The following is a 24,912-nucleotide window of genomic DNA, read 5'->3' as shown; positions in this document are numbered from 1 at the left end:
TGCTCACTGTGCAGACCTGTGGCAGGTTCTAGATTCCTACCTGTGACAATTTCTCACCCAATACAGTTCACAGTGGTGCTTGTTGCTCTCTGGGTAAGGTCTGAAGTTTAAAAAAATTGTGTGTGTGTGTGTGTGTGTGTGTGTGTGTGTGTGTGTGTGTGTGTGTATGTCTGTGTGTGGGCATGAGCATGTGTGTGCAGGTGCCTGTGGAGGCCAGAAGAAAGAGTTGGATCCCTAGAGTTGGAGTTACATGTGGTTGTGAGCCAACCGAAGTGGGTACGGGGAATCATACTTGGGTCCTCTGCAAGAACGGTGCGTGTTCTTGACCATTGAATCATTTCTCTCGCCCCAAGTCTAAAAGGGTTGGGTTTTTTGTTTTGTTTTTTAGATTTATTTTTAAGTGTGTGTGTGTGTGTGTGTGTGTGTGTGTGTGTGTGTGTGTGTGTGTATGTGTAGGTATGGGCATCAAGAGCTGTTGGAGGCCACAAGCGTTGGGTCCCTCTGGAGTTGGAGTTAAAGGCAGTTCTGAGCCTCCCAAAGCAGATGCTGGAAACTGAACTTTGGTCCTCTGCAGGAGCAGTGTGCTCTCTCAACCACTAAGCCATTTCTCCAACTGTGAGTCTGAAGTTTGAGCCCAACTTGCCAGAGTCCTCTCCCCTCTCCCTCTACTTTTTATTGTGTTAGCGCCCAGTGAGTCTGAGCAGAACCCATCCGTCTTTTGACTGCTTCCCAGCCCAAGTGCCTATTATTCCCTCACTTTGGGACTCTCTCCTTGCTCTTCCTTCTCACCCCCCACACTAACTTGTTCACCCAGCAACCCTGTGACATATACCTGCCTGACTCCTATTTTGCTTCTCAGTCTCTGGTGACCATTCTGTGGGAACGCTTCACTCACTCTTCCGTATTGCTTGGTCTCACCAGAGCTTCCAACTGCTCCGTCCTTACTCTACCTCATCCATCTCCAAATATGGAGTCTGAGTGCCCGCCCATCCATAGTCTTTCCCAGAATGTAAATTCTTTAAGAACAGGAGCTCAGATTTCTTCTCTAGCTCATTCCCAGCACCTAGCACAGTGCCAGACGATAGAATATAGTAAATATTTGCTGACTGATTGCAAAGATACAAAAGTACATTGATGTTGTCCTTAAAAAAAACCAGAAAAAGTTTACCTGAAATATGTGTGATATGTTTTAGAATAATCAGAAAATATTTTGCTTGTATGTACATGATGTTATTTAAAACACCGTTATTAGCAACTATGAGTAATTGTTTACATATAATTTGGAGACTAAGCTTGCATGGGAAAGCTTGGCCATACTAAAGATATAAAGTTTTTTCCATCCATGAGAATTGGTACAATTACAGGTGTTGTCAATGACAAAGCAGCTACTAGAAATTTGTCCAGTTAATAATAATAATAATTAATAATAATACAAATATTTTTGTTGAAGAAGTAGAAATTAAAGGTCTCCTGTTAGTTTATTAGAAATATCATTTCTCTTGGAATTTCTACATAGGATTAAAGTGCCAGAAAATACAGCGTTACGATGTGCATGAAGGATCACCATGGAAACCGAGGGAGACAACATTTATGTCCCAGGCTTCTGGAACAGAATGAAACAAAGTGAGCCAGATCAGAGACATTTAGGAAAGCACTGAGGATGCCTGAATGGGGTCCTTAGTCTGGATCATACCCTAGAGAAAGGTCCTATGGTCAAGACCGTAAGACATTGTAACCTCAGCACCCAGTGGCTTTATCATCTCCAGATGATAAAAAGAACGTCTCTGTAAGTGTGTGCATTTCACGTATGGTCTTAGTTTGGAGTAAACAAAATAGCAGTATCTACACCCAAATAGAAGTAATCATAGGAGGCTCATGGAAATTAGATTTTAAAAGTAAGTTTCTATTTCTAGGTCTTTGTTTTAACAGTGTTAGCTACTGTTTGTTATAGCAATACAGTGTGACATCTTATTCAGTTCTGTTACTACTATGAATTAGAAATTATTATAATGCCCTGTTTAGTAGCAGAGAATATTGTGTCTCAAACAATGCACATACTGGACATCAAGACATGCCTGAAATTCAGGTTTCTGTTAGAAACCCAGCTTTTTCCCACTATTTTACACACCTTGATGATTCTCATAAGATCATCTCTTCACACTTAAATTACTCATTTAAAAAATTCATTTTTCAAGTGTTTGTTGAGTAGTCACTTTGAGTCCACTTCCTCTTCTTTAAAATTGCAGTAATAACCATATTGACTTCATAGGCAGGTAGCATGGAACCTGGGTCTCAGGTAGTCCAAACTGGCCTTGAATTCACCATGTAGCTGAAGATGACCTTGGACTCTTTTTTTTTTTTTTTTTTTTTTTTTTGGTTTTTTCGAGACAGGGTTTCCCTGTGTAGTTTTGCGCCTTTCCTGGAACTTGCTTGGTAGCCCAGGCTGGCCTCGAACTCACAGAGATCCTCCTGGCTCTGCCTCCCGAGTGCTGGGATTAAAGGCGTGCGCCACCACCGCCCGGCGACCTTGGACTCTTGATCTTCTTGACTCTACCCCTCCAAGTACTGGGTTTATAGACATCTGCAACTGTGCCTATCTTTTCTTTCCTTGATTATTATTATTATTTTCCTGGTAAAAATATGTTAAGTACAATCAGCAGAGATGTGTTAAATATTCATTTAGGAGTGAAATTCAAATTATAGCATATAGCTGCCTAGTGATGTTCCCCAGCATGGTGATGGTGGTAGGGTGGTCAGAGTTGGGTGAGAGATCACTTGGGAAATATTATATTGCATATTTAAGAGAAACATTGCTTTACAATATTAATTCATTTGTTAATTTTGTTTAGAGTAGCCCAGGGTGGCATGGAATTCACTATGTAGCCTAGGTTGGTTTTGAACTCCACCAAATCCTAGAGTCTTAGATTGGTGCTGGGCTTATAGGCGTGACTCACTACATCTGGCTTCACTTTTACATTTCTTCTGTAATGAAAGTGTGAGTGATAAGTAATTATAGGTAGATAGATTCTATAAAATGCAAAAAATGCATTGTCACTGACTTGAGAATGTGAACTAGCACACTAGTAAATGTATTCCCCTGACCAGTAAGCTTCCTCATACTTTTTGAAATGGCACCATGTTTATTGGTTGCTTTAGTCAAAGATGAAAATAACCACTGTTAAGACTAATGTTCATTAAACTAGTTTTTCCTTTTTAAAAGAACATTTATTTATTGTTCATGTGGTGTGTGTGTGTGTGTGTGTGTGTGTGTGTGTGTGTGTGTGTGTGTGAAGCAATGTTCATCAAGTGTGTTGTCCTAACCATTACCCTGGTTCCCGTTCTGTAAGTGATTTGAAGAGGTCTGTATGACTCAAGAGGAGCCACACTACATAACACATTACACATGAAATCTATGACAGGAGCCCTTAGCATTCCCCCATCATCCCCCATCCCTCTTCCCAGATCTGGTTTCTGCTAAATCCCTTGGACTTTATACATTGTATTTGAAAATGGAACTAACTGATCTTCCACATTCCTTACGGTTCTTTGATTCCAGTTTGGAATTCTTAAACAGGCATTATTGTGAGATAGAACATGGCTGAGCCACAAGAAGATCTTAAATTCTTTGTGGGCAGGTATTTTTTTTTTAAGATTTAATTTTTAATTATGTGTGTATTTGTGTGTGTATTTGCACGTGAGTAGATACATCCTATGAAACTAGAAAAATGCATTGTTGTTGGCTGACTTGAGAATGTGAAGGAGCCAATAATCAGAACATTAGTAAACGTATTGCCCTGAGCACTGGACTTCCTTTTACTGTTGCCATTTTCACTGGTTTGCATTAGTCAAGGATGAGAATGTAACCTCAGAGGCCAGAAGACGGCGTCAGATCCTCTGGACCTGGGGTTAAAGGCTGTGAACCCTCTGACATGGGTATTAGAAACCAAACTTAGGTCCTCTGGGAAAGCAGTATTGCTCTTAACCACTGAGCCACCTTGCCAGCCGTGGGCAGGTATTTTATGAGCCACATTACTTATCCATTTTCACATATCAGTTCTATTATAACAACATTTTTGTATATGTATTTTATTTTTATTTATTTACTTTGAGGTACTAGGGGTTGAACTGGAGGCCCTCAGAATGCTAGGCAAGGACTCGGCTGCGTGATATTCTCAGTGTTGCTTATGTGTTTTGCTAAAAGCTGCTTTAGGTTGGTTATCATATCATACAGGGGATTATCTAACCAATCAACTTAAATTATACCAAATTTAAATTTCTGAGGCCTTGTTTCATACACAATCTAAAAGTAATACGTAAACAGCAGTCATCTTCTGTTTTCTTTTACCTTCTTAGATATTATGACTACTGAGTGGACAAGTATGTTTTAATAAAATATTCTAATGATTACTCATTAAAAAACAGAATATGTAAATTTCACAGCCAACAAGCCTTTGATTATCCTGAGTTCATTCTTCCTTGACCTCTTCCAGCGAAAGGGTATTTCCCTTTTTATTTTACAGCTAAATGACAGAACTTGGTTTTTAATGGCTTTTATATTGTTTTTGCTCCCACCAGAGTCCTCCATCACTTTTTAAAAACATCTCTCCTTCCCACCTCTGTGCTCCATCACTCGTCACAGGTGCTCAGTACTGGCCTGCATTCCATTCTGGGACACAGTTCAGAGAAATGGGGCAAGCTGGTGAAGAGACTGGATTAGAAAGGGAGGGAGGAGGCTTGGCGCTTGTAATGGAAGGAAAGGTTGAGGAATATGAGGAATTTAATCTGTGGAGTTCTAAGAGGCAGCCAGAGAGCTGCTTTGCATTTTTGAAGAGCTGTTGTGTGTGTAAGAGTGACTGGGAATTTTTGGGATAGCCTTGAGGGGAACACTTGGCCAGCAGGTGGTTGGCATAATTTGAAGTTGCACCCAGCGGTGAAATTCTAGCTCTTCATGCACACTGCATGGAATGCAGGGTAGCCTAAACGGTATGCCAGCTAGTGGTGCAGGGTTGAACGTCAACATTTTGTCCCCACTCTCCTCTTCCTGTCCGTACCCGCTAAATCCACGCACACATCACCTTCCTTTTCTGCCTGAAGTGACATCGTAAATCTCCCACTAGTTTCTTCATGTGCCATATGTTAGTCTTTCCTGTCGCTTGAAGTGAAGGCTGATTCCTTCCATTTGTGTCAAGTTGGGTGACAGGGAAGAACTTTTCTGGTGCTACCTCCTCCATGGGCGGTAAAGGCGGCATGCCTTTATTGTGAAACTATCACAGTAAGAACTTTGACCCCTGATAACTGAGACAATAATGGGTTTTGTGATCTCATCAGAATCTTGGTGTGTATGTGTGCTGGGCGCACACTGGTGGATATTTTTCTTGCAGATTTTTTTTATCGTATGATTTAGAGAGGTCCTATTTTACCAACATTTATTTTCCTTTAAAGCTATATATTACACACAGCATAGAATTAAAGAATTTTATCACGATATATAGTTTTGTTTTGTGTTTTGTTTTTCGAGACAGGGTTTCTCTGTGTAGCTTTGCGCCTTTCCTGGAACTCACTTGGTAGCCCAGGGTGGACTTGAACTCACAGAGATCCGCCTGGCTCTGCCTCCCAAGTGCTGGGATTAAAGGCGTGCGCCACCACCGCCCGGCCTTATCACGATATATAGTAAATATGCTAAGGAAAAATAACTTTTTCATTTGAGACAGGGTCTTAACTCACACTGTAATCCAGGCTGACCTCCAACTCATGAAGTACTCTTGTCTTAGATTCTCATATGCTGGGACTATAGACACAAGCCACAACCAGAAGGCCATTGTTTTTTTTAAAAAAAAAAAAGATTTATTCTTATGTACATGTGTGCATGCCTATGTGAGTATATGCTACATGTGTATGGGTGCTGTTTTGTCCAGAAGAGTGTTGGATGCCCTGGGACTATAGTGACAGGCATTTGTGACCCTCCGATATGGGTGACTGGAATTGAATTTGGGTCTTCTGGAAGATCAGGAAGCACTCTTGACTGCTGAGGCATCTCTTCAGCCCCCATTTTCACTTATTTTAAAGGCCTTTGTTAGGTCACAATTCATTCCTTGTGATCAAAATCTCTAAGGAGAATGATATGAAAGGCAATGTAAAATCATTTTCGAAAACAGCAGGAGGGTATCCAATTAAATCAGACCCCTCTGAAAGTGATTTCGTAAATAATCTCAGGATTATTTATGAAATTAACAATGACGCGATGGTTAGATGTTGTGGTGTAGGCCTGTATTCCTGGAAGGAGGACCAGGAGTTCATCGTCACCCTTGTCTACTACATGTGGAGTTCCAGACCAGCCTGGGACTATATGAAACCTATCTCAATAAACCGGAAGAACAGCCAGGTTGGGCCAGGGGTGGTGCAGGTCTTTAATCCCAATACTTGGGAGGCAGAGGCAGGCAGATCTCTGTGAATTCCAGGTCAGCTTGGTCTACAGAGCTAATTCTAGGACAGTCAGGACTCTGTTACGTGGAGGGGGGCAGGAGAGGAGAAGCAAGAGCCTGCGAGTTGGTTTGGTAGGTTAAAGATGTTTGCCATCAAACCTGAGGACCTGAGTTCAACCCTGCATGGTGGGAGCAGTAAATGGCTATGGCCATTATAAATAAACACTAGCCACCATATCTGGTTCCAACTTTTATTTTTACTGCACTTTTAAAAATATGATATTCAGATGAAAAATTCTCTACAAGAATTTTAAACCAGCAGCTTTAGAAATGGGTTTAGAGTTGGGTTTATTTAGCTTTCTAGACAAAGGGGTGAAGCCTGTCGAGATCCACTTTGTTTTTTCATATCTTTCATACAAAAATATCAATTACAGTTTTTAGTAAAATAATTTGAATTATCCAACATAGCAACACCAAGATTTGGGAGAATAAAGATGAGTTTGAGAGGTCTTTGTCTTAACTCTAAGCCTTGTGGCTCTTAGAACATGTAACACACTTCAAAAAGGTTCAGGGCTCATTACCACTTTCCAGGACTTTTGAGGACAGTTTTAAAATCCTTTTCTTTTTCTTCTACTCTCTCTATTCCCCACATGTGAAAGTGAAGCTGTTGGGCCTTGTTCTTAGTGATCCCTTTCCATGTATGAGGTTTGGGGATTCACTTTTGGATGTAAGGATAGGTTGTGTTTTTATCTGCCTCACCAACGATGTGTTTGGTTAGAATTACTGAGATGCTGTGAACAGTTTTTCTGCGTATCAAATTAGTATCCCCTTACAGTTTGGCGCTTGTTCAGCTTTCTGGAAAGCCAGCAGAACAGGCTAATGGCCTAAGAGCCATGAGTTGAGTTGTTTCCCTGGCGGCAGTCACTTCAGCTGGCTCTTCGCTCAAGCGCCCCCTCTCTCCCTAGAGGTCAACAAGCGACGGAGAACCAAAGGCTTGCACAGATCCCTGTCCAGGCAGAAACCAGCCAGAGCGCATGCTCTGCTGAGAGTCGCTCAGTAGCGCCATTTTCGTAAGGGAAGGACTGACCACTAATTACCTCCCCAAGGCGCACAGCACTAAAGTTGTTCAAACTGGATCCCGAACATTGCCGAACAAGTCCGGGGCCTCCTGGAGAGGAACCTTTGTACCCCTTGCAGCACTCCAGCTGAGACTAAAGAAATTACCTTCTGTTTATTTCTCTTGAGGACAAGTGGTCCTTTCCCTCTTCTCCACTTCGCCCAGGATAGCCTACAGTCCGAGACGAGAGCCTTAGGCTTCTGTGATGATTTTGTGCTCACACCTGTGGCCAAAATGACAGGACTTGGAGAACTGGCTGGGAATGTTTTTTTTCCCTTGAGGACAAAGCCCAAGTGAGAGCAGCGTCTAGTGCGTGGAGAGCATCAGTCCACGTATTCCTGAGCTAGGATGTAGCGCTTTTCTTGACATTTGCTTACAAAGACACACAGATCCCGTCGGTGGTGGGAAGAGGGGCTGATGGAAAGATAGTTGGCGCATATGACCGGACATGGAGAAGGTCTGAGGTTTTTCAGTGTGTGTGTGTGTGTCTGTACGCGCGCGCACACAAGAGTTTAGAAGAAACTGAGTGAGAGGAGCGGAAGAAAAAGATCTTGAAGAGGGCCAAGAGAAATCTGATGTAGAAGAAGACTTAACAAATGCAGAAAGGGTAGAGGAGACGGAGCATCCCTGACTGCCAGGCTGCAGCAGCTTCCTCGGAGGCGTCCACTTCTCTCTACCCATCTTTTTCATTCATAAGTTTCTGGCCCCGCCTGACATCCCCCACCCCCACCGGGGCTGAGGGCCAAGTTTCCTGTGTAGCAATTGGTGAAAGGCAACAAAGCCTTAGCAACCGGCTCCTAGTGACCCGCGGGGCGCCTGGTAACTGGGGCCCGAGGCCGGCGCGGAGAAAGGAGCCGAGCTGTCCCTTTAAGGGATGGCCGCGAAGCCGTGAAAGTGGAGGGGGACGAGGGAGGGCGGGGAGGCAGGTCTGGGGGCGGACCTAAGAAGAGGAGGAGGAGGAGGAGGAGGAGAGGGAGGAAGAGTTGCTGCTGAAAGGAGGTGGCGAAGGAGGAGTCAGAGCAGCTGCTGCCAGCCCCACGGGCACCACCGGAGTCCTGCCCGCTGCCGCCGCACAAGTGGCCACGGGCACGATCCGGGCCAAACGTCTCGTCCTCCATGATCACTTTGGGAGCCGGGGGAAGACTTTGCCCGGCTGTGCGAGCTGGTGTGCGTTGCCCAGGCTTGGCGGAGACGGTACAGCAGCAGCAGCAGCAGCAGCTCGAGCAGCAGGAGCTGCAGCTGGAGCAGCAGCAGCAGCAGCAGCAGCCGCCGCCGCCGCCGCCGCCGCCACAGAGTCCGGATCGCCGCAGCGGCTACAGCCTGGGGCGTGTGCGTCCCGCGCCCAGCGGGCTCAGTTCCCCACGGAATGTCCCCGGGGCGCCCCGCGCGCTGACCCTGCAGCCGCCTCCGCCTTGGGCGCCCGCCTTCTCCCTCAGGCGGGCTCGGTGATCGGGACCGCGAGCTTCCCGGCTCCTAGGCAGTAAGGGGAAGCCCCCCGGGGGCGGGTGACCTCAGCTGGCCGCGACCCAGCCCTCCCCCGTGCAGATCTCGCTTAAGATGGCAGCGGAGACAGGGGAACTAATCGGGGCTTGTGAGTTCATGAAAGGTGAGGAGCAGTCGCCCGGCATCCTCTGGCCCTTCCACGCCACTCCCCCCAACTCCTCTCGGCTCTCCCCTTTGTCCCAGCCTTTGCCCTGGGTTTCTCCTCCGCCCTGTGTCCCGCAGCCACTGCTGCTTGGCGCTCGGGCCCCTTCTCGCCACTCAGCTCCCGGAGGACCCCCTGCTTCCGGCTTCTTTCTCGCCTCCTCGCTCCCTCTGCAGCTTCCTCGTACCCGGACAGTGCGGGCTTCTCTGCCGGGGCTCCCCCTCCAAACCTTTCTTGGGGGATCCTGCCGGGTTTAATCATCTATCTGCTAATCCTCTACCCCTCGGTGGCTGGCCTGTGCTTTCAGGACACCCTCCCCCCCAACCACACCCCCTTGTCCTTGCTTCCTTCCTCTTGAAGTCTGCTAAGCTGCAGGGAAAGAAGCTCGCCTCTCCCCGTTTCTCTGCAGCTGAGGTCTGGAGGTTTTCGAACCAAACTTGTGTCTCCAGTTTTGCGGGTACCCACAGCTCTTGTCTGCACCCGCCCGCACGCAACCGGGGGGTGAGGGAACAGAGAAGATGTTCTGCCCCCTACTGGGTCCCGGTCTAGCTTCTTGGCAAGTTATGCTTTGGGGGCTGTGTTGCTTCCTGGCAGGTCGTGTTTCTACAAGAACCCCCACGTGTTAAAGGGTCTTTAAATGATGACTAGCAATTATTGATCCTTCATGTATGATCGCCCCACGTCTCTGCTTCTCATGTATTTTTGTCTTTTAAACTTGTCTTTCAGATCGATTATATTTTGCTACTTTAAGGAATAGACCAAAAAGCACAATAAATACCCACTATTTCTCCATCGACGAGGAGCTGGTCTATGAAAAGTAAGTTTCCCTCTTTTTTTTTTTTTTTTAATTCCCATACTCCTCTGAACTGTTTAGCTTGCTGGTTCTTTGATAAGCAGGTTTATTCACTTTCTCCCAAGGGTTCAGGAGGCATTACTAGCTTTCTTTTTTAAGGCCCATAGGCTTGGGGAGGTGTGCAGACAAAACTGGCATAGTTTGGACCTGTCAACATTGCAGTCCTTTTAGAATTTCATGGATATTAGTTCTTCCTACTCCCACAGTCATTGTGGATTCCTTACACTCCCTAGAGTGGGACCAGGCAGTCATACACTCTGTCATCGGCAGACCTGTAACTGGCTTGTGAATCAGTCACTAGGTATTTATGGAGCACCCACAGGATACAGGGCAGTGTGTGTACTACAGGTGCTTAAGCTTCGAAGTTCACAAGGCTTCTGTTGTATGGAAGGATGTTTTTGTTTGAGCAGCCTGTTTTCAGAAAGTGGAACACAGGACTGAACGGAGCTGTATCCAAGTTGCATCTCTGAGGAAGATTTCCAGTGTGATTGAGTTATTTTAGTTAGGTGCCCTGAACTTGATGCTATTTTTTTTTTTTTTTAATCTTTGAGTAGTAGAGGACTGCCTAAATAACTCTATAACTCTCTCTCTCTCTCTCTCTCTCTCTCTCTCTCTCTCTCTCTCTCTCTCTCTCTCTCTCTCTCTCTATATATATATATATATATATATATATATATATATATATATATATATATATATATATATATATATATACAGTTATTTTGCTCCTCTGGACTAAGACCTGAGAGTGAAAAATCAGAACTGAGTTCTGTGACCGCCCATAGATATAAAGGAAAAGGCTATTTGGATATTGTAAGCACAGTAAAACATTAATTGGAGAGATGATTTCCATTCGATGAAAGCAGTAGATAGCAAGGAGTAGAAAGGCAGGATTGGCTTATGTTCTTTTACTGAAAGAGCTGGTATTTCAGACCAGCCTCATCTACCCTGATTTAGACATTTAATTTGACTTTGTTACCGTCATAATCAAGTGGGCAGTCAAATGAGCGTAGTTCAATGAACCATACAGAGCTCTCTAGGACTGGTCCTGTTAGAGAGAATATTGGCAATTCTGCTTCAGGATTTAGGAGTGCCACTGGGCCTTGAAGAGGGAATATTCTGGACCATCAAAAACCTGTCTTGTCTGACAGAAAATAATCCTTCATTGTTCCTTCCCCCGGGGGGGTCTTGGAACTGCTATCTTCAGGAACATTTCTCTCAGTGGTGCTGGGAGGAGGGTGCTTCTGGAATGGCAGAAGGCAAAGTAGGAATGAAAGAGCCTTTTGCTGCTGCTGTTCACGAATGCCTAGAGCTGCCCTGGCAAAGAGGTCTGGATCTCTGGTGTCCGATTACAGCCCAGCTCCTCAACAGAATAGAGTTGTCAGCAGCCTGTTCCCTGACCCTGGGCACCTGGATGATGTCACCACCATCAGTGTTTATTGAGTGGACACTCTATTGTTGGGCACTGCCATGGCTTTCTTTTTGTCAGCTGAGGGCCTGAGGGTGGTAGGGACTGTGTCTGTATGCTGTTACGGTCACTTCTGCAGTGACTGAAGTGCTAGGGTTTATTAATGTGCACATGAACAAGCTTCAGTTATTGAGATCTGAGTCACTTCCCTTGGGATTGCTAGGTGGTAGACTTCACAAAAGATTACAGTTAGTCAACTAAACACAGTGCACGATGGCTTTTTAAAGATTCTAATAGTGAAAAGCTTTCTGTGATTTTAGTGTTTGTACTTTAGGATACAAATTATATATATATATACACGTATATATATATATATATAAATTTTTTTTTCACCGTGTTCCTGGTGTCTTCCAAGGACAGACTTGCTTAGTGAGGGGCCACCTGGTTTACTTTGTGAGTCTGGATGTGAACTTGAAGCTACAGAAGGCTGAGCATGGTGGCACACCCCTTGTATTCTAGCACATGGGGAGCTAGGGTGGATCTCTGTGAGTTTGAGGGCAGCCTGGTCTACACAGAGAGTTCCAGACCAGTTAGAGCTACATAGTGAAATCCTTTCTCAAGGGTGGGGGGGAAAGCTGGGTGTGGTGGCTTATACATGTAAATCACTTTAGGGACTGAGGCAGGAGGATTGCTTGGAGTTGGAGGTGAGTCCGAGTTATATAGTGACTTCCAAGCCAGCTTGGGCTATAGAGTGAGACAAGAAATGATACTCAACTTGGACATGGCATGTACTTCCCCTAGTGTGGTGTGCCATACCATGCCACGGTAGTGATTATGGTCCTGATTACCTGCACACATCCGTCTTTTCAATATCCCAGCATATCACACTGTCCTTGACGGTCCAGAGAGTGACATGATGAACATAGATGTTTCTCTCACGGTTTCAAGGCGCTCCACACCTGTGAGGTGGATGACTAAGAGGACTGCAGTGAAAGAGAACAAAGCTGCCTACCGTGGGAGAAACCTCACCTCTGTACTAGGAAGTACTTGCGAAAGGTGGACACATGTCCAGAGAACATGCTCATAAAAGGCTCTGTGGGAAGCCGGGCGGTGGTGGCACACGCCTTTAATCCCAGCACTCGGGAGGCAGAGGCAGGTGGATCTCTGCGAGTTCAAGGCCAGCCTGGGCTACAGAGTGAGTTCCAGGAAAGGCGCAAAGCTACACAGAGAAACCCTGTCTCAAAAAACCTAAAAAAAAAAAAAAAAAAAAAAAAAAAGGCTCCGTGGGGATGTTAAGATTGGCCTGAAGGGTGGACGGGTTTTCTTTTTGGATATGGGTGTGAGAGGCAAGAAAAGTGAGGAGCAGGAGGGAGACGCAGGAAGCGTGTTCAGGGCATGTAGTAAGTCCTTCCCTTTGCCTGGTGTATGTACAGGTCACATGGGGGAGGTGTGGAATATGACACCGAGAGGTCAGTTGGGGACAGACTGAATGCCAGAGTGAGGAACCTGCAGTCACCCTGGCCTGCCTTGAGACCCTTAGAGGGGCTCTGGGACAGAGATGGCATGGCTGGATGCATGCTGATTGCAGACAACGGCAGACATGGACAGAGCATCACCCCCTGGGCCAGATGCTTTTCTAGGTGTTCTGTGACTATAAAATTCACATGTCCCCGCAATTCCATGAAGGAAGGGATACTGCCATCCTTTGACACAGTGATGCCTAAAGGGACAGTGAGGTTGGGTACTGTGGCCAGTGCCAATGAAATAAGTGATAGAGCTGGAGTTTGAAAACAGACCACCTAGTTCCAGAGCATATACACCCTCCATCCAAAAAATAATGTAGTAGCGTCATTTAAGGCCCATTGGAGAGGGTCTAAGAAACCACACAGAGAAACTTTGGGATGTTCGGGAGGAAAGAATCAGCGCTTGAATTGAGATGGTGTTGATGATGATGGAAAGGCGGGACATGCATCTGTGTGTGGGTGGTGGATGAGGATGTTGAGAAAAAGGAATGGAGCACTTCTCAGGACAGTTCCTTCACAGTGGGCCTGAGGGCATCCTGAACTGCAACAGGGAACTGGGGCAGACATCGGCTCTGGTGGTAAGGTCAGGTCTTCTGTCTTGGTCAGAATGAATTTGAGAAATGTAAGGAATAGTAACATCATTTGAAGAGGGCATACCTTAATTAATTGATTATTTCCTTTTCCAAGACAGGGTTTCTCTGTGTAATGGCCTTGCCTGTCCTGGAGCTCATTTTGTAAGTTACTAATTCGGACTCGTCTTAGTGTTCTAGGCTGGCCTTAAATTCACAGAGACACGCCTGCCTCTCCCTCCTGAGTGTTGGGATTAAAAGTTCGAGGCTGAGTGTACGCCCTTGAAATACTTAAAGTTAGGAGTTTCCCAAGGAGACCATGCAGTTTAAAGAATGGAGCTGTTTCTGAGGAGCAAGAGGTCAAGGTTTTTGAGGATGAAGGGAGTAGAGGAAGAAGCCATAAATAATTAGCCAGTCAAGAGGCAAAAGACTGGAGGAAGGAGAGGGGAGAGGCCTAGTGGCTGTGGAGTGTGTCTCTTGGCCTTCACTGCTTGGAGAGGTAGGATGAGATGGCCTGCAGAGTCCATGGGCCCCAGTGTAGTAACCTGGATTCTCTCTGTGGAGCATGTCCTGAGGGCAGACTCCCTAATGTGCATGTCTTCAAAGATGGAAGTGTGTTTATATACATCAACACACGGGGCCTCATATAACCTGGTAGCTATAATTATTTGCTGAGTGTCCCAGTGAAATGTCGCCTGTCTGAGTGAATTATCACCCTAGAAACTATTAACTGGGCTCTTTAAATATAAGAGTATATTTAGTCTGGATATAGCTGTGTTTTGTGTAGAAGTTTGTTGAGTTATTAAAGAAAGATGGAATTCCATGATTGAAATATCGACCTTCTGAAAAGCCCGTGAACAAATTTAGCAAAATGGCTTCAGGGGACCAGGCAATGAAAATTTGAACTTTCTCTCTCTCTCTCTCTCTCTCTCTCTCTCTCTCTCTCTCTCTCTCTCTCATCTCACTATGGATTCCTAGCTGGCCTGCAACTTGATATGTAGGCAGACTGGCCTCAAACTCGCAGAAATCTGCCTGCTTCTGTGTCTGTCTCTTGAGTACTGGGATTAAAGGCGTGCACTACCATGTCTGGATTCTACGTGGTTCTTAACAGGCTATCTTGTTCCATGAAGGTCTGAGACATATTAATAAAACATGGATGATAAGAAATCATCATGCTTTGTCCTTGGGTTCTGCATGTTTTCCGAGGCCAGAGTTAAAACAAGAGTATAGGCTAAAAATACCAGTGGTTCAAAAAGTAACTCCAGAACTAGAGCCCTTCAAAGGTTTACCTCTGTTGGATTGAAATATCCAAAGCATACTCCTCTCCAGAACAGCGATTTCTTTGGTGTTGGAGATGGACCCTGTCCTCCCAATAGAAGCTAACTTTTAGTAACATGAGTCATGGTTTTTGGCTCAAAAGTGAGCAAAATCAAATGTGTTAATTGTCAGAACCCTTTGTACTCCTAATGATGATCTTGGGTGAGGGGTTGGATGCTCACGATGTGGAAAGCCAGTTTGCTGAGAAGGAAAATGTGTAGTATTTCTGCTTTTAATCATATACTTTTCTATTTTTTTTTCTGTCCTTGGGTTGGTGTTTTGGAAGAAAGGTACTAAAATTACCTTTCATGACAGAGTACTAAATAAAGATGCCAAGACTGAATGGAGTTTCTTTGGTGAATCCAAGAAATGGCACCATGGGTTTACACTTGTTAAGAGTGAGCAGCCTTGGCTGGGAGAGTATTTTCTTGGCATGTACATGCCCTGGGTTCTATCCCCAGTACAGGAATAGAAGATTAAAGAATGAACAGTCTCGGTTGGATGTGGAGGTCCCTACTTGGGAAGCTGAGACAGGTGGATCCCTGAGTTCAAGGCCAGATTGGCCTACATAGTGAGATCCTGCCTTAAAAAAACAAAGCAAGGACTGGGGATGTAGTTCAGCTTATAGAGTGCTTGCCTGGAATGTGTGAGGTACTGAGTTCAATTCCTGGCATTACATAAACCTGGCATGGTGACACAGGCCTGTAATCTCAGCACTAGATAGTGGAGGCAGGAGGAGGGTCAGGAGTTTCAAGGTCAGCCTGGGATGCATAAGACCCTGTCTCAAAACACCAACCAACCAACCAACCAACCAACCAACCAACCAACCAACCAACCAAAACACTCTCAGTATGGTTCAGACCTTCTTGTTTCAAAACAGAATATCTTTGATTTAGTGCTTGACAATTTCATATGTGTAAACAATGCGTCTTGATCATCTGTACTCCAACTTCCCTCTTCCACTCTTCCCAGGAACCCTCAGCTCCTCTCATTCTCTTCGGTTACTCCCAACATATCTCACTTTTGTATCTTCTGTCTCTGTTTCTCTCTCTGTCTCTCTCTGTCTCTCTCTCTCTGTCTCTCTCTCTTTGTCTCTGTCTCTCTCTGTCTCTCTCTCTCTGTCTCCCTCTCTCTCTCCCACTAAGCCCAATTATTGCTGCCTGTTGGAAGACTGATCATGTTGACTTGACCTTGTGTAGCTGATCATGACCGCCGTGACATTGTGGGTGCAACATTCATGCCGTGTTCCAAAGACAGCATTTCACTCCTCCCCATTCTCCAGCTCTTACGTCCAATTCTTCCCGCCCCTCCTCCATGATGTTCCCAGAGCCTTGGTTAGGGATTGATATCATTGTCCAGCTAGGGCTGAGTACTCCGTAGGCACTTATTCTTAGTACTTTGCATAGTTACAAGTCTCTGCACTAACTACTGACCACTAAAGAGAGGAGCTTCTCCGCCAAAGTTGAAGCAGCACTAATCTATGGGGATAAGCATAGACATTTAGAAAGCAGCCAGGCGGTGGTGGCGCACGCCTTTAATCCCAGCACTCGGGAGGCAGAGCCAGGCGGATCTCTGTGAGTTCGAGGCCAGCCTGGGCTACCAAGTGAGTTCCAGGAAAGGTGCAAAGCTACACAGAGAAACCCTGTCTCGAAAAACCAAAAAAAAAAAAAAAAAAAAAAAGAAAGCAATCTGACAACATCTTGGTTAGCAAAGCAGCAGCTGCAGTAGGTTCCTCTCTAGGGTCTGTGACCTCCAGAGTCCTGATTTACAATACCAGGCCTGAATGCCTTCCTGTGGAGCAGGCCTCAAAACTAATCCAAATGCGGTCGGTCTCCACATAACCTTCACGCCACTATTGCACTGGTAGGCACATCCTGCCTGGCAGACTTGCGTTTTCCGTCTTCTGTCCTGAACACGTAAGTTGTAGGTGTGTATACACCTGTGCACTCAATTGTTGCTCTGTAGCATGCACTATAAGGCAGTGCACTTAGTGATAGACATTTACAGTCACTTCTTCCCCTTCCTCTTTTCCTCTTCCTCTTCCTCCTCCAGTGCTGGTGAATCAAACCCAGGATCTCATGCAGGCTAGGCCAGTGCTCTCTAACACTGAGCTCTAACATGAGGCTACACTCTTAGCCCTCACAGCTAGTTCCACGTTTTTCTTTTTGGTTTTCTGAGACAGTGTCTCACTTTGTAGCTCAGGGTGGCCTTCAGCTCGCTATGTAGCCGAGGCTAGTCTCGCGTTCTTGATAATCCTCTCGTCTGAGCCTCTTAGGTGTAGAGATGACAGGTTTAAGCCTCTCTGCTCAACTCCGCACAGTCTAGTCTTAATTATGTGACCCACCACCACCAAACTTTGCTTTCATATTTGTTTAAATACTTTCTGTTTTGACCTATTAGGCTTTGGCAGTGTAAGGTTGGACCTTAATCTCCGTAGTGATAAATTGTTACTCAGTTGTTTTCTCAGCTTGCTTGAGATAACCCTGGCGAAAACACACGCTTGGACTGAAGTGCTAAGGAGTCTTCTTACAGGGGTTGCTTCTATCAGGCAGCATGAGAGGGTGATCCAGGTGGGCTGTTGGAGACAGTGCTCTGTGCCAGGCCACCCCAGGGCGGTTTCATTATTTTGTTTGAAGTAGACGCCTAAGACATCAGATGTTCTCATTTGTAAGTTCATAAACACGTTCCCAAGCCCACAGTAAATGACTTACGTAGCCACAGCTCAAAACAATTTTGTGCTTAAAAAAAAAAAAAAAGAATGAACACATTTTTTTTTTTTTTAAAAAATGGGGTGTAAAGCAGCACAACTTGAAATTTGTAAGTGGCTGAAAATTGCTATGCAAGAAAAGAACATGTAGATGGAGTGAGAATTGGTTGCAGGGCACTGTGCTGATGCATCGGATAAACACAGGCAAAAGGGGAAGTGGAAACAGAATGGAGGTCAGCGCGTGAAGCTGCAGTCTTCTGTGTTAGGAGTGAAGAAAACAAGAGCTCGACACTGCCCTGGTTATTGAAAGACTTCTTCACAGAGCGATGCTTGATGTGTAATGAGCACAGGGCATTTTATGATGTCTGAGGACCAGTACTACCAGTTCTTGGTCACTGTCACCTCTCTAGACCTAACACTGTGCTTGGCGTAAGAATGGTGCCCCAGACATGCAAGTTGAATGAATGAGTGAGTGAGGAGGGCAGGCAGGCAGGCAGGGAGGGAGAGATGGAGGGAGATCTCAGGCAGAGTCATAAAAGGTATGTTGAGGAAGAGGAAGAGTCTGTTTGGAAGGGACAGTTGAATGGAAAGCAGTCCCAAGTGAGGATGGGCTGGACTGTGGGATGCTGTGTCTCAGCCCACGGGGCTTCCGGATGAGTGGAAAGGAACTGACCAGAGCTTGGAGCACAAGGGGTTCCTCCATGCTTTGAGAGGAGGCGTGTTTGAGACACAAGTTTCTTTGGCTTGGACGACTGAGAGAAAATGACAGGTTAAGTAGATGTCTGTGTTTAAGTTTGAAGGAGGAGCGACCTGCTGGTGGTTGTGGTTCTCTTTTGTGTTGTTAGTGGGAAACTGGAAGTGAGAAGGGTTCTTTGTGATGGAGTCTTTGCCTTCTGTGGCCTTCAAGCAGAAAATAGGCAGTCCCTGACCTGGACACTTGCCAGTTACTGGTTTAAAGTCTGGAGAGTTGTGTGGGACAGCTGATCTCAAAGTCTCTGGAATTATGGTTTAAGTTGGACTTTCTACACTTAATTATGGAATTTATTGTTTAGTTTTTTTAGGCTCTAATTTCAATGTAATGAAAAAAGTTTTTTTTTTTTTTTTTTAAATCAACCCAATACTTCCAGGACCACCAAAGAATTGTATATTGGGTGGGGCCATTTAAGTTCTGTTATTCTTGTTGAAACGTGTTTAATCCTTGACAACCTAGCTAAATGACATCTGCTAAATGAACACAGCTATTTGTGGTTGATGATGAAGTCCTCCATAAGAAATGCTTGTAATCCTAGTGAGTCTGAGACAGGAGGATTCCTGTGTGTTTGAGGCCAGCCTGGGCTACAGAGCTTGTCTCAAACAAACAAACAAACAAACATTAGTATTGAACTGTAGTTTTAAATTTTTTTGTTACTATGTGTGTGTGTGTGTGTGTGTGTGTGTGTGAGAGAGAGAGAGAGAGAGAGAGAGAGAGAGAGAGAGAGAGAGATATGTGTGTGTGTGTGTGTGTGTGTGTGTGTGTGTGTGATATGTGTGTGTGGGTGTACACATACCATGGTGTAAACACAAAGACCAGAGGACAGCTTTGTCCAGTCAGCTCTTCTTCCCACCTTTACATGGGTCCCAGGGATTGAACTCTGGTTGTCAAGCTTTCTGTGGAAAGTACCTTCACCTGATGAACTATCTCTTCAGCCCCTGAACTACAGCTTTAAAGTGAAGCTTTTCTGTTATTAATCAAGTTAGTGTTTTGGTTTTCAACATATTCATAACTTGCTGACGAATGGAAGGATTTGCTAGTTTGGCTTTGTTTTGTTATTAAATATAATTTTCTTCTGAGATCTAGAAAAGGTGCTTTATTTCAAATTGGTCTCCATCAATCTATGGAAGTAGAACATTTATCTACTTTCATCTGAGAAGTTGACGGTTCACTAAGGTACCTGATACAAAGAACTGGAAAGTTCCATATGTGTATTTTGGAAGAGCTGGAGACCAATTCATGGCTTCACTCAAGCTAGGCAAGTGCTCCATTGCCAAATTAAGCCTACAAAAACCTTATCTGAAATACCATGTAGCCTTAGACTTTCCTAAATGAACCTATGTTTCTGTCTTAATGAATGGACCGATTGTTTTCTGTAGTATTCAGACTCCATAATTATGAATACGTTGACTAAACAGTTCATTGCTTCAGGTTTAAGGCTCTCTAAAGATTAAAGGGCCTGGGCAGGTGAGGTAGCTCAGAGGGTAAAGCAGGGTGAGCTAAGTTCTGCCTCCAGGACTCACATGAAGAGAACGCTCACAAGTTCTCCTCTTATCTCTATACACATGTGGCATGCACGTGCACATGGACAGAGAGGCAGACAGACAGGTAGACAGGAAAGGCAGACAGAAACACACACACACCTGCACTTTTCTGGTATATCAAATAGCTCCTGTTAGCTAACATTTTGTTTTCTTTAGGTGTTATTTGGTTAATTTTTTATTGATAACGTCTATAAATGGAGTTTTTCTTTCCCTCCCTCCCTCCCTCCCTCCCTCCCTCCCTCCCTCCCTCCCACCCTTACTCTGTGCCTTCCTTCTCTCTTTTCTTTTCTGCCTTCCTTCTCTAGTCTCCTTTAGACAGGGTCTTGCTCCATAGCCCACACTGCCCTGAGCTTGTGATGATCCTCCTGCGGCAGCCTCCCGCGCACCACCGGGATGGCATGTGTGCGTCCTCACAGCTGGCTTGGAGCTGAGTACTTAACTAGCCCCTGCCTCTGGCGACCACTTGCTCCTTGATCTGTTGATGAGCCTAAACACGCAGTGGGAGTAGACACCAGATACCTTGTTTTCTGAATATTGAGTTTGAAACAAGACTAGACTTTGTGTGAGAGCGAGCCTCTTATAAACACGGCTAAAGGGCAAGCATGGTTCACGGCGAGCGTCAAACAGAAAACAATCGCACTTTGGCTTTTTTTTTTTTTTTGCTTTCTTGGGATTTGGGCTCACTTGGATTGCAGATTGGTGAGATTCCTGAGTTGGGAATCCAAGGATAACTGATTTCCATCTAACATTTATTTATTTGTGTGCATATAAGTGTGTTATATGTGTATTTGTTCATGGGTATGCAGATGCATGTGTGTTTTATATGTGTACGTGTGTGTGTGTGTGTGTGTGTGTGTGTGTGTGTGTGTGTGTGTGCGCGCGTGCGCACGTGCGTGGGGTGTGTTTGTGTGGTAGGCCTAGCTGAACATGAGGTCTCTTCCTCAGTTGCTCCCAGTTTTAGTTTTTGAGACAGGGTCTCTCACTGATTTGGCCAGCCTGCCTGGCTAGCAAGCTCCAGGGTTTTTTTTTTGTGTGTGTGTGTTTTTTTTTAATCGGTCTGCCTCCTCAGTGCTGGGGTTACAGGTGCACGTGTCCATACTCCATACTTGGCTTCTACACAGATGTTGGGGAGCCAAACTCACGTCCTGATGCTCCCACAGCAGACACTGAACTGACTGAGCCACCTCCCTTGTGCCCGTAACTGATTTCTCAGTGGATACCTTTCTCTACCTTCAAAGGATAAGGAATTCATATAGTTGTGGGAAGAAAATGATTGGTTCTGAGCAGCAGAATAGATCTGAGAATATTAAAAGACACTTGATTTGCTAACTGTGAGATTAAAGGCAGGCTGAACCGTCTTTTTAGGGAGCTGTGTGAGGCGGCTCTGTAAAGCAGTGTCTTCTTCATTTGCCCACTCTTTCCCCAATGCTGACATGGGATTTCGTTCCACAGTGCTTATGGGACACATACCTGCAGTTCTGGGAAACCCACAGTAAATGCTCTGGGTGATTTAAGATAGAAAAAAAATCTCTCAAATCGAATAAAAATCAGTAATGAAGGTGGAGTGGTAGGAGAAGCTTGTGAGGTGCCCCAATTTTCCGAATCCAAGAGGGTTGCTTGATCTCACCACTTACAGTTTCTGTATATGTCTATCTTTCAGGGTCAGTTTTGTATATTTAGCTAAAAAAAAAAAAAGATTTATTTTTATGCATGTGAGTGTCTGTGTGTGTGCCATGTGAGTGTCGGCACCCTTGGGGGCCAGAAAAGAGCACCAGGCCTCTTGGAACTGGAATTACTGGCAGTTGTGGGTCACCCAACGTGGGTGCTGGGAGCCAGAAAAGAGCACCAGGCCTCTTGGAACTGGAATTACTGGCAGTTGTGGGTCACCCAACGTGGGTGCTGGGAGCTGAATACAGGTCTTCTAGAATCTCAGTCAGTGCTCTTAACCACTGAGCCATCTCTCCAGCCCCTTAACCTTGTTTTGTATCCATATAATAATAAAGTGTGATGGATCACCTCTCTGGTCATCCTTAGCCTGACACAATTGAGAATGTTTAGAATGAAGAGTGTTTTTCTTTTCTTTTCTCCCTTGTTTTTCAAATGAACCAACCATGTACCAACCTTTATTTATTTATTTATTGATTCATCCCTGGATTGGTGCTAGTAATTGGCCTAGGAACCGACTTTTAGCTCAGCCTGTTTCATGGAGCTTGTCCTGCAGTGGGGTTTAGACAATCGACCTGTTAAATGTTCAAGAGTTAGACCATTGTGAGCACTCTGAAGGAGGAGACACCTAGAGCATTTTTCTCTTTTGACAGGGTTTGGTGTATCCCAGGCTAGCCTTGAATTTACTATGCAGCTGAACATGACCTGTTATTTAGCACGATGCCCCATTTTATGCAGTTCCGGGGATGGAACCCAGGGCTTTTTGCATGCCAGGCGCGCACCCTACCAAATGAGCTGCATCCTCAGCTCCCCCAAAGACTTTCAGTTCTGTGAAGGCATGCAACGGAGCCTGTGGGGTATGCGTGTTTGGAGAGCGACCAAAGAGGTGGGGAGAAAAGAATTCTTTGAGGAAGGATGACTGGACAGGGACCTAAGGCGTGAGTAGGTGTTAATCAGGAGTGGGTCGTTGCATACGCTGAAGGTCTGAAGCAGGGGCTCAAAACATCCCTTCTGGTTGGAGCTCAGTGGTAGCAAGGTGAGGGAATGTTGTAAAATAATTCTCCAAAGAGAGAAAACCTGGGTCCTTGGAGGCAAGGTGGAGGGAGGGTGTTGGTTTTAATTCCCGGGGCTTAGAGAGGTAACATGATCACTGCCACTGGTTTTAGGGTACCTTTCCCTTTTCAGAACCTGAGCTGCTTTTAGAAAGGTGAGAGTTAGCCTTTTATGGGCGGTGGACCAGTCACCACTCTGTTTCTGCCAAAGCTCTGGGGAGTACTGTCTGCTTAGTCCTCATGCTTCCAGTAGCTGCGGGTGGATAACAGGGTTAACTTACATGGTTTGAGAATGTTTCTGTGGGAGTGACTTTTATTCATAGCAGAGCATTCCTGGAGAAGCCCCCTCGTGCTTTCGTTAATTGGAGTCTTGAAGGGGCTTTCCCTTCACTGACTTGCTCCAGAGTGAAAGCACATCAAATTACAGAGCTGTAGGCTAGAAGGCTCCTTGATACTCTCTGGCCTTGCCTCTTGGCTTTAAGGCAGAGTGGTCAGTCACTTCTTTTGCGGAAGCAACAGCTGAGGGCTGACACAAGGCTGCCATGTGCCTAGGGCTAAAGAAAGTGCTAAGTAGAGAAGGTTCCTCACATTCTTGATGTGAGGCAGCTGGGGTTTCCTGAAAGGCTCTATCAAGGGGGACTGGAGTGAGAATTGACAATGAGACCAAGGCACCAGCCTAGGGATGCCCCGTGATCTAACTGGTACTGGCATCCTGTGATACCAAGTGGCCTTTAGCTCTTTTTCAGGCTGTCCTGTCGTGTGCACAGGGAGCTTGCTCAGCGCTCAGCCACTGACATCTGTGACTGTGGCAGGTTGTGCTCTAAGGGCATGAGCAGACACTCTGACTAGGTGAGTGTTCGCCAAGTGATTAGGAGCTTCTGCAAATGGGATCACTATGAGTTTTCGTCGTGATCGGAAACACTTTCGGGCTGGAGGGAAACAGCGGCAGTAAGGCGAACGTTAGCTGGTCGACCAGAGGCAGTCCTGGTTCATCTCAGCAAACTTGCGGACACATGGACATCTGTGTAATCTGTGTGTTGGAAGGACAATGCTAGTTTAGTGTTATATGTATTTGCTGTAATACTGGTTTTTCTCAGTAGGTAGTGAATTACTCGTGGGTAGGGACTGGCGGGCAGTGGGCTTTCGGTAAATAATGGAGTGAGCAAATGAGCAGGCAGTCTCAATAGTACTCTTAAAAGTTAAAGATAGGCTGGGGAGATGACCAGTGGGTAAAGGCTTGTCTGATAACCTGAGTTCACATGACCAGCACTCACAGAAGTGCCCAGTGTGTCTGTAATTCCAGCATGCCCCTATGGGGAGATGGTAGGCAGAGACAGGGTGCTCTGCAGACTTGGGCCAGGTAGTCTGGTTCACACACCCATGAAGAGACTGTTTCAAACAAGGAGAGGTGAGGATCAGCACCCAAAGGTTAGCGTCTGATCTCCGCATTCATCCGTGACACACGTGGAGCCTCACACAAGAACATGTACACACACACACACACACACACACACACACACACACACACACACACACACACAAATGAAAAGCAAAGGATTGGTATGCTTTATGCTCTTACAGTGTTTTTTCATTCTGTTTTTTTTTTAAAAAACAATAGTCTTTTTGGTTTCATAAGTACTCTTTAATTAATTAATATGTTAACTTGTAGCTTCTTGCTTAGAATGGGTGTCCATAAATTTTGTGGTGGGAATAGGCAGCACTCACAGGATAGCATTTCTTTGTGCCGAGGGGTTGAACAGTTTTGCATGAAGCTTCTAAGGTGTAGAATCAACAGAGTGGTGCTCTGAATGATGATCTCCCGAGGAACAGACTCCCGTAGATGACAGCTCACTAGAAAACCCAACGAGAATGATAAGCTATAGGTTTTGTAAATCTTGCGAGAAGAGCAGGACATGCTGGCCTGACCAGTGGCTTCTGGGTTCAGCTTCTGTTTCCTGTCACACTGTGGGCAGCTGATGACCCTGGAAAATGTCTTCTCTGCTCCTGAGCTTCTCCTTCCTTGGTCCTTTGATAGGGACACAGCTTTCCTCTCCATCCCTCCCCCAGCCCCCCAATCTGAGGACTTCACAGCTTCACTCAGTTCTTTGAATTTCTTTGCTGTCAATAAAGTAATTGGATTTTAGCTCTTTACACATATTGAATAAAAAAAAACTGTTGCCTGATGGTCATTTCTTAAGCTTCTTGAGACTTCATTTTAGTATTGACCTATAATTTGCCAACTTTGTTAGAGGAAATGAATGTGTTGGTGGGGAGATTGGTTTCTTTTTTTTTTTTTTTTGGTTTTTCGAGACAGGGTTTCTCCGTGTAGCTTTGCGCCT

General features: G+C 45.3%; 1 protein-coding gene across 2 annotated transcripts in view; it reads left to right on the top strand.

The window, feature by feature from the left end:
• Window positions 1–9,031: 9,031 nt before the first annotated feature.
• The window catches only part of Cdc14a (cell division cycle 14A), a 170,207-nt gene continuing 154,326 nt past the window's right edge, over window positions 9,032–24,912 (top strand). For both annotated transcript variants that reach the window (XR_008216438.1, XM_052730935.1), the window contains exons 1-2: window positions 9,032–9,145; window positions 9,911–10,001. Coding sequence is in view for 1 of the 2 variants with exons in the window: in XM_052730935.1 (XP_052586895.1) it covers window positions 9,097–9,145; window positions 9,911–10,001 (140 nt within the window). In the remaining variant the exon portion in view is untranslated. The remainder of the gene's footprint in view (window positions 9,146–9,910; window positions 10,002–24,912) is intronic.

Source organism: Peromyscus californicus, unplaced genomic scaffold, assembly GCF_007827085.1.
Source record: "Peromyscus californicus insignis strain IS unplaced genomic scaffold, ASM782708v3 Scaffold_9__1_contigs__length_137607984, whole genome shotgun sequence".
NCBI classification, from domain to species: domain Eukaryota; kingdom Metazoa; phylum Chordata; class Mammalia; order Rodentia; family Cricetidae; genus Peromyscus; species Peromyscus californicus.
Note: the sequence above shows the minus strand (reverse complement) of the source record. Positions and strands in the feature narration are given on the sequence as shown.